The sequence below is a fragment of the Physella acuta genome, unplaced genomic scaffold (genome assembly GCF_028476545.2).
Source record: "Physella acuta isolate Inbredline_101_S28 unplaced genomic scaffold, ASM2847654v3 ptg000714l, whole genome shotgun sequence".
NCBI classification, from domain to species: Eukaryota; Metazoa; Mollusca; class Gastropoda; family Physidae; genus Physella; species Physella acuta.
In genome coordinates, this window is record NW_026732232.1 from 869,276 (window position 1) to 879,290 (window position 10,015).

Here is a 10,015-nt window from a genome sequence, read left to right on the forward strand (position 1 = left end):
CTACTAAGCAATTATCATTAAAATAAACTTTTCTTTTTTATCTTTCAATCGATGCTGTTTTAAAATTATTTAGTGCTTAATTATATGAGATTGTTGGGATAAATTAAAAGTATTTAAGTGTATTTTTTTTACTCCCACGTTTTCTTTAACTTGCTTTCGCGTCTGTTTGTTTGTTTGGCTCTCCAATCAAATATTGCGATCGAAATTTCGGGCACTTCCCAGTTAGCTAGCGCGCTGAAATTTTCAGGAAAGCTTTGTTTCCGATGACAATAGAATATTCAATTGTTATTATTACTAAATTGATCCATGGAAACATTTTATTGATCATTTTAGACCCCTATATATTTGTACAAAAAACGTGGGAAAAGGGACATAACCCAGTATATGTAATTTGATGAAAACAAGGTTCGGTACTTTCCCCCTTCAGGCTTACTGAGTAGTGGTCACGCGGTGTTTGTGTACAAACCTATGCAAATCTAACACAGAAGAAACGTCGATTGGAAAAGGCACGTGTTTTTTACGAGTTGTCTTCGTTTACCCAAAAAAAAGTGAATGCGAGAAGATCAAATCGATAGCAAGACAGACAAACAAACAGACAAAGACTAAAAAGTAGAAAATAATTATCATTAAAAAAGTTTTTAAAAACCCACGTTTTCTGATTGAACTAAAAAGTAGAAAATAAATGCTATACATCACAATAATGCAAGCGATCACTCTATTATAAGCGATGAAAAACGTGGGGCGCCGTGATTTTCTTACAGTTTCTAATACTGTTGACTCTCTACAAGCTCCCTAATATAAATCAATAGTATTATGTAATCAATAGTAATATAACTTTTACATCTTATATTAACAATGACCGATAAAATTTTTTTACTTCGGCGCCCCACGTTTTTCATCGCTTATAGTAGAGTGATCCCTTTCATTATTGTGATGTATAGCATTTATTTTCTACTTTTTAGTTCAATCAGAAAACGTGTTTTTTTTTAAAAACTTTTTTTAATGATAATTATAATGTGGTGAAATGGTGGGTAGATAAATACATTGTGTATAGTTTGCGATCATTTAACTTAGCTATACATTCAAACGACCAAAATGATTAACACGAATGAGATTTTAAAAATGTATTTCTACAATAACATTAGCAGGACTCCAATTTATCAACATTAAAATACCGGATAAGCCAGCACACTTTTTCCAATTCTACACGAAAATTGTGTTACATTCACCTCCCATCTTATCAATATTGTTTCCTGTTAGCTAGCCGATTTAACTCAAGTTTCTAAACTAAAATAGCTATTTATTATTTAAAAAAAAAGATTCAATTAAATATGCTAAGTTATCTGAGTCTAGGTTCCTTAAGTAATTAAAATATATTACAGTGACAATTAAAGAATTGCTTTTGATTAAATCTTCACGATAAATGGCGCAGGGCATGTGGTGTTGGGCTAACTATCGTTTGGGTTTTGTTTTTTAAAACGCCACCTCTCGTGGTGGTTTCACTTAGAGCAAGGTGCAGCGGCTGCTGTCATTCTGATGCTCTTTAGGCTCTGGGTTGTTGTATTTTTTAACAGTTTTTTTCACTTTCTCCCAGTCAACATTCGTTTCAATAAATGGCGAAAAGTTGTCCTGTGTCTCACTGTTTGTCTGCCTCATTTTCTGTAAATAATATTTAAAAGAATTTTTGTGCAAAGAATACAAAAATGATGAGCATTGAACCCAGTGTAGTTTTACTCACCCGAAGCTGAGTTAACACCTCGGTTGCACTGAGTCTTTTGGTACATTCGCTACACAACATCGATTCTATTAACTGACAGAGATCCTTATTTCCATAAACGACTGAACTCACTATCTGTCAGGATAAAATATAAAGATATTTTGGTAGACTAGATGAAAAAAATATGTTACTGTTCCACTACTAGGTAAAATTCCTTATTCCGTATGCTTTATTCAAACAGTTTAATTGACAAATAAAACTGCCATTGCGCAAAAAGCCAATTATTTTCTAAATAACAAGGTCGAGTGTTCTTGCCGATCCACTTCGCCTTTTTAAAATGACGTAAGTCTAAAATATAAATAAATCTCTCATGTATTTGAAGAACGCAGAAAACCAGATGCCACTGCAAATGAGCTAATCGCACTGACATTAGAATAATGAGAAATGCAAAAAATACAATTTCAAGACTAGGAAAACCATTAGCGTACTTGCTATATTGAATATGCACCTGCATGCAGAGGTGGATAACCTTGGTATTAAAAAAAAACAGGCACGGAATTTTTCAGTCAAGTATGATGAGATGTTGCCATTCAAATATCTGGTAATGTATTGACTTCATAATTTGAAACAATCGGTATTGGAAGCTAATATGTACAATTAAACGTAAAGATCACTTTCCTTATCAAATAAATACAGGAAATGTATTTACAAAAAGCAATGGCATTTTTTTTTCCAAAGCAGCGTCAGAACTGTGCGTGCGACTCTTGAATAACCACAATATTTTGGAGAATTTCTTACCAGGTGCATAGTAAGCGTCAGGGAAAGACCTACAAACGACTTCAGGTTTTGCTAGCCAGCGTACTATTATAATCAGCAATAATAATTCCCTTATTATAATTATTTTTCGGCTCTCTATTCTAATTTTACCCTTGTTTAATAGCGTCGTTAAATACACTTTAATTTATCGCGATTGTGTTGTACCATCTATCGCATTCAATGGTGTTTGTCTGAGCGGCTTTTCAGGATGTCTGATGAAACGTTCCAAACAGAGTGATACAGTGACACACTGAAACTGGTTGTAGATTTACTTAAAGTTATATACTTATAATTATACGAATTGTAAATTTCAAGAGTTTTCACATAACAAATAGCCCTTTAGACACATTAAAGAAATTCAGCATTTGAGAGATATATTAATTTCAGACAAAACTAACCTTTTTCTTATAAATCTTCCTAGCTTCACTGAACGTGAAAGCGGGTTCACGGTAGAAAACTTCGTAGAAAATACAACCTAAAGCCCAAATGTCAGTCTAGAATGTACAACAATTAACAAGAATTTATGATTTTATCATTAATTTGAATTTTGTTTTTACTTAACAAAGAATATTGTTGTCTTTATTTTGTTTATAAAATTACATAATCAAACTCAATTGATAGACGATAGGAAAATTGGAAATCAGCAGGATTGTATGCTTTCGCCAATTTCCTTTTGATCGCCATTAACTAGATTATGGGAATAACCGTAGACCAAACATTTGGAATTCAGTGGACCCTCACTAAACAGACAGAGGGCCTACTCATCATGTCTAGCACAAGTCAATCAAACTCTCTGAAGATGATCAGCGATTAAATCTTGGTAGAAAACACTGGTGATGAGAATTAACAACACATGGGAACTCGCACTTAAGATAAAAGGAAATGATATCGCTTCACATGGGGGGGGGGGGGGGGTAGATGCGGAAAACAAAAGCCGCATCAATAAGGCCAGGTCCGCATTCAATACCCTCGCACAACATGGACGTCAAGAGCAAAATACGATTTTTTAAATGCTAACGTGAAATTTGTTCTCTGTGGTTCTTAAAGTGAATAGAAACACAAACTAATAACAACAAGTTTCCATTAGCCGATCGCGTGAATGTCGAGTGGCCTGAGAAAATTACCAACACTATACTTTGGAAACAAATCAGTAATGTTAGTACCCTCACAGATTCAAGACAATGGACGTTTCGACCCAAGGTCTTCGTCAGCACACATGAAGACCTTGGGTAAAAACGCCCATTGTACATGAAATTGTCTTGAACTTCTGAGGATACTATCACTACCCGTTTTATTACTATTTACATAAACTTCACTGCAGCTAACCCCTGTATTTAAAAACAAAATATTGGAATAAACAAAAAAAAAACCCTATAGACAAGGGAATGTAAAAGCGCAAATGGGGAAGGATTGGGCACACAAACCAACAAACACCATCACCAGATAGAAATCCCTTAGGAAAGTAGATAGGCCAAAACCAACTTGGAAAAGATAAATTGTCAGTGCAGCACAATCAGCCAGAAAATTATGGACCTAACTTGGAGGAATCGTCCAAACCGAGCACAATAGAGAGGTGTTGTTGAGTCCTTATGCTCCACAGGAATGATAGTGACAAGGTAAAATGCCGACCACAAAATATACGCCAGCGATGTACAGACGCTGACTTAAAAATAGGCACCCCCATTTCACTTTTTCGTGGTCTTAGTTATTCATCACTTAATATCGTTGCTTGTTTTAATTAACCTCAAATTTCATTTCTGAACACGGCACCACTGTATAAAAAATGTTCGCAGGGGAAGCGGCCACCTGAATATGTCTATGCAGCCACAGGTACTGATTATAAAGGAAATATGTTTGGTACTTATGCACCTTTAAAGTGTAATCTACGTTGCTGAAAATTTCAGGTCCCATGTAACATGGCTCTTTCTGCAGACCGCCAAAAAATTTGAAAGTCCGAGCCTCGATTTCTTGTTTTCTGAGATAGAAATTTTAGAGTTTAGCAAAGTAAATATTGTACATCAATGTAATGAACATCGTTACCAACAGAATATAAAATGGTTCTGCATCAACATGATACACAAGTTTATTCACAATTTTGCGATGAAATTCATAAATTGCGATAAAATTTTGTCATTACATTACTTTTAATTTTCAATTATTTTTTTAAACGTTAAGGTTGAACAAGTTACTTTAAAACGCCAATGACTCCTAGTTTGATTTGATCAGCAGCGCTAACAAACACATTATCTGTTCGTAGGTCACGATGACAAATATTCTTTGAGTGAAGGAACTGAAAAAAAGTGATTGGTTCTAAGCTCCCTCACTGATGAAATTATTATAGTTCTTTAAGTTAATTATTTGAGTATGGGTTTGGGTTGTTGATTTATTAAATACACATGTCACGGTCTTTTACATATAGGTTTTTCACAAAAGCCAGTGCAGGGCCTGGCTGGGACGGCTAGTAAACTAAATGCTTAACTCTGTTCTTTGCTAACAGTCGAACAACACAAATTTTGAAATTGATTTACGTTTAGACCATCAGCCATTTGTGAAAACCATGACAGCATATCATTAATGTGTTTTGGTTGCAGCCGATCTTTTATTATGACTGGCAGATATGCATCGCTTATTTTATCCTTCAGAGTGCACTTGACGGGTTCCAGAAGTAGCATCAGACGCCGGTTGTCGTCAATGTGGTAACCTAGGCACCGCACGATGTGAGGGTGCTGGAGCCTGGCTATTGCCACTTCAACCCCGTCCCTGATATCACGCTCTGCCACCTCTGTCGTTGTTTTGTCCATCACCTTCAGTGTCAGCTGAAAGAAAACGAAGATAACAATTACATATACGTATCACTCACTTATAAAAAGTTAAATAATTTTTGTATCAAATTTAATACATTAACAATGATTCATGGGACCATATATATATATATATATATATATATATATATATATATATATATATATATATATATATATATATATATATATATATATATATATATATATATATATATATATATATGTGTGTGTGTGTGTGTGTGTGTGTTTGTGGCCATAGGTGTAAAAATGAATACTGCTAACTTTAGAAAATAGTGTGTCATGACAAGTTATTTAGCCACGAAAAGAAGCTACAGTAAAACCTATTTATAGAGACTATGTAAAGAAAAGTCGATCGCTTCTATAACCCATTGAAAATATTTTCACTGCCATCGTTTAAACAATTTGTAAAGGTTTTAAGAAATCCCTAAGTGGCTGTGTTCGATCTCTGCTAGGTACTGTAACTCTTTCGATAGATTAAGAGTTACACAGTTATGTTAAACTAAAATAGTCTAATCTTTTATTCTTATATGCACATGCAAGGCTGGTGATGTTGTGGGCGGGGGTGGGTTAGCTAGAAACTACAAATACTACCCCAATGTTATGAATTTGGAAGGTTTGCTTTACGTCTTAATTACAAACAACTCCAGGTTCTTAAAGTATTTTCGGAATATATAATTCTGGAGGTACTGAACTCTATTATTTTCATGCGCACTTTCACCGAACACTTCTTAATAGTTCTATCGTGAATCCTATGAATCGGTTGTGTCTTGACCGCCACCGAACCCACGAGACTGACTCGTCAAACCTCTGAGGTTTGATCGAACCCAGGTTAAGAATCACTGATATATATATATATATATATATATATATATATATATATATATATATATATATATATATATATATATATATATATATATATATATATATATATATATATATATATATATATATCACTGATATATATATATATATATATATATATATATATATATATATATATATATATATATATATATATATATATCAGTGATATATTATTTTAACCTCCTCATCACAGATTCTTCATGAACCTTATTTACTAATTTATTGATCTTTTTGCGAACGAATGATTAGCAAACTTGTTCATGGTGATTAGAAATTTCAATACAATTTAAAAGGGTTTCATTGATAAAGCATCTTTTTAATTTTTTTTATTTTATTAACACTTTATTTAATTATTTTTTTGAAGATTCAAAATACTACACAAAACCCATTGAGAAGATAGTTGTGTCGCTCAGCATTACGATTGTTGAGATACATGATGAGACATCGCTCAAACTCACCGTTCCGCTGGTGAGTGAATGCAGGTGATAAACAGATCCAAATCTACCAGCGACGAGAACTTTGTGAATCATGTAGCTCATGGTTGAATCAAGCTTCAAATGAAACAAGCAATAGGTAAGACATAATGAAGATCAATTAATAAAATGAATCCACTTTATAAATAAATAAATAAATAAATAAATGAATAAATAAATGAATATATATATATATATATATATATATATATATATATATATATATATATATATATATATATATATATATATATATATATATATATATATATATACTATATATATATATATATATATATATATATATATATATATATATATATATATATATATATATATATGTATATATATATATATGTATATATATATATATATATATATATATATATATATATATATATATATATACAAACACACACCCAAAATATTGTGGTATTTTTCACTTACCCTTTTAAGCTCAGTCAACTCAGTCAATAGGCAACGTATGTATCAAAAAAACTTGGTACTACTGGACAAACGACAGTGAAACCTAAATTGGTCTTGTTTCAATGCGATCTGCTCTTCCAGGAAAAGTCTATTCGATAAGTTATTTTTAGAGCATTACATCACAAATACTGGAAAACTAAAATAATTTTTGGGAAAATTATATTTTGATTGTAAATTATATGTATTAAATTATTACAAAAAAATACACATATTGTTTACTTTTTGTACTTTGTAATAATCAGACATTAACTTAGTCGACGCGTGAACTAGGACAAAAAGACGCTAAAAGCAAGGAGTTCTACAAGACAGTTGGCACTTGGTGATTTTAAAGCGACACACACACAGACACACACACTTACACACACTTACACTACACCACACTGCCAAACATGTACACAGACACATCATACTGACAAATACTACATTGACATACACACACACTCATATATATATATATATATATATATATATATATATATATATATATATATATATATATATATATATATATATATATATATATATATATATATACATACCCATGTACTAACTTGACACACCAGTGGCGTGACTATGCAGTAGCTCCGAGCGTCTACTCTCACAACTGTTGTGTAATGAAACTGTTATCGCTTTAAAATATAACACTTTTGCTCGCTGTCTAACCCCCCTCCCCAGTTCGCCCACCACTGCCACAGGTTGATTTCTGTTTTTAATGATGCATATAACGTCCATATGAGAAAGAAGATTTCGTTCATACTTAGTCAACACAAGAAATTAAATAGTTAGAATATTACTTTTCTTGCTTACAAATTACATTTGAATAAAATATTTACAATATTACATTTTTATTGTTTACAAATTACACTGGAATAAAATATGTTTAAAACATCATCCTCGTTTACATTAGATATTAAAACATTTTTAAAAATTTAAACCCTTTTTCGGTTGACATCTCCTGATAGTCAAAACTGTTGTGATTACATGTATATCTAAAGAAAGAACAAAGTGCATTTAAAAGCTGGTTATTGTGACGGTTTTATTTTTATATAGATCTATTTTATCTGTTTCTACATTTATTTTTTTTACTCTTTAGTATCAAGGAATTATTTTAAAAATAATACTAGGCTCGTATTTAAGTGTTAAAATCATTAAGTAGTGTTTCCATACTTATTCTTTTCATTCAGTCAATTTTAAGTCAACATTCTACACGAGCAAAAATTTGCTTTAAAACCCGATCAGTGGCTTGCTATACAATAGCTCAAAACAACAGCCATCTGCCACTAATGGGTGTCTCAGATTTGTACACAAGTGCGATCAGCTGCTCACCCAGTCTACTGAGTGATTTGGTTGCATACTTACAGCAGTGGCGTCGCTAGGTCGGGTGTCATCCGGTGCGGCACTCCATCCCGGTCGTTGACTGACTAATAATTATTGAAATATTCAACTAAACTTTTATTTCCTCTATAAATTTAGCAGTTGATTTCACCCGATATTTATCCAGAGTCGGTTATTAAAGCTGGATGTAGCATTGTGTTTTCTTTTTAGTAAGCATGTTTACGTCATAGTGTCACCCCCCTCTTGTCGTGATCGTTGATTTGTAATTAACATACTTTTTAACTCTAATAATTATCAATTTAACTAGCAAAAAGCATTTTCTTCTATTTATTTAAATTTATGGCTTAGAGTAGTCTTAATATTCATTTCTCGAGACTAATATATAATAACTTGAAAGTTTGTAATAAAACGCTCCATTTTTTGGTCAAGACTGAGTTAAAAGATTTGACTAAAAAAATTACCAAAAATATACTAACAAAAAAAACAACATCTTTAACCTAAAGAAAAGCTTGGAAAAAATGTTTGAGGTTTTTCTACTTTTAGAAATAAAGTCACAAATTTGAACACTATTTCTTCAAAAATACATCTAATCTTTTAGAAATACATTCACGATTTTGAACAATATTTACGTATCAGTACAAAAGATCTTTTAGAAAAAAATTTCACAATTTTGAACAATATTTGCGTTCAAATAATTATTACTTTTTCCTTTATATACGAAGTATAGAGAAAGTCTTGTAATCGTGCAAAAAAAAAAAATCGAGATTTTTGCAAATCTCGACGTTCTACACCTCCCTGAGTTGGAAAAACATAATTTTGCAATCTTGTCCGTATGTCTGTGTGTGTGAGTGTGTCTGTGTGTGTGTCTGTAAACACGAATAATTTGAGTACCGTTACAGCTAGGTTGATGAAATTTCACATATAAGTATCGTAGATCCGTTTCAACTTTTGAGCGATTTCCGATAACCGAAAGTGGAAATTTTTCTACTTTCAATTTTTCAAAACCTATAATTTGAGTACTATTTCAGATAGATATATGAAATTGACATGTAAGTAAAAGATCTAATTCTCCGCCTTTTGTCAAATTTTGAGTAATTTCCGTTGACCGAAAGTAGTAATGTTCGCTGTTTCCGATTTTTCAAAAAACGCATGCGAATTTATAAAGTACTAATAATATTCCACACAATTATACACATTTTGTTTTGCATTCACTTGGTGTGCAATTCTATTATCTACAAGATTCTTTTCTATTTTAAAAAGTTTAAGTAATTAAAACTGGATTAAAAATCATGTCTATTTCCCGAGTTACCATCCCCTGTTGTTTTATATGAGAATATTCGAGAAAGTTTAGGGGGAGATCACTCCCGGTTTATTTAAGTTATTGTGTAGGTCGTTCTATTGCAGCTCCCTGCCGATTGCTGTCTAGACAGGGGCGGAACTATAGTGCCGCCAGACCCCGCAATGCCCAGGCCGTTTAGGGGCCCAAAGCCGACCGT

At 32.3% G+C, this 10,015-nt stretch overlaps 1 protein-coding gene across 1 annotated transcript; it reads right to left on the bottom strand.

Moving 5' to 3' along the window:
* Window positions 1-1,156: 1,156 nt before the first annotated feature.
* On the bottom strand, window positions 1,157-7,182 carry LOC131949801 (uncharacterized). The gene is made up of 8 exons (XM_059311763.1): window positions 7,146-7,182; window positions 6,684-6,776; window positions 5,062-5,349; window positions 4,723-4,823; window positions 4,403-4,508; window positions 2,932-3,027; window positions 1,739-1,852; window positions 1,157-1,659 (listed from the first exon to the last, which is right to left on the bottom strand). The coding sequence occupies exons 2-8, from the start codon at window positions 6,762-6,764 to the stop codon at window positions 1,504-1,506; spliced, it is 942 nt and encodes a 313-aa protein (XP_059167746.1). The 5' UTR covers window positions 6,765-6,776; window positions 7,146-7,182; the 3' UTR covers window positions 1,157-1,503.
* Window positions 7,183-10,015: the final 2,833 nt, after the last annotated feature.

What these genes read in the sequence shown, in the direction of transcription:
- LOC131949801 (XM_059311763.1), bottom strand. Translation starts at nt 6,764, where the DNA reads ATGAGCTACATGATTCACAAAGTTCTCGTCGCTGGTAGATTTGGATCT. An exon ending in GGAGTCATTGGCGTTTTAAA is followed by an intron (nt 4,509 to 4,722) that starts GTAACTTGTTCA and finishes TTTCTATCTCAG; the next exon opens with AAAACAAGAAATCGAGGCTC. An exon ending in ACGTAGATTACACTTTAAAG is followed by an intron (nt 3,028 to 4,402) that starts GTGCATAAGTAC and finishes TGTACATTCTAG; the next exon opens with ACTGACATTTGGGCTTTAGG.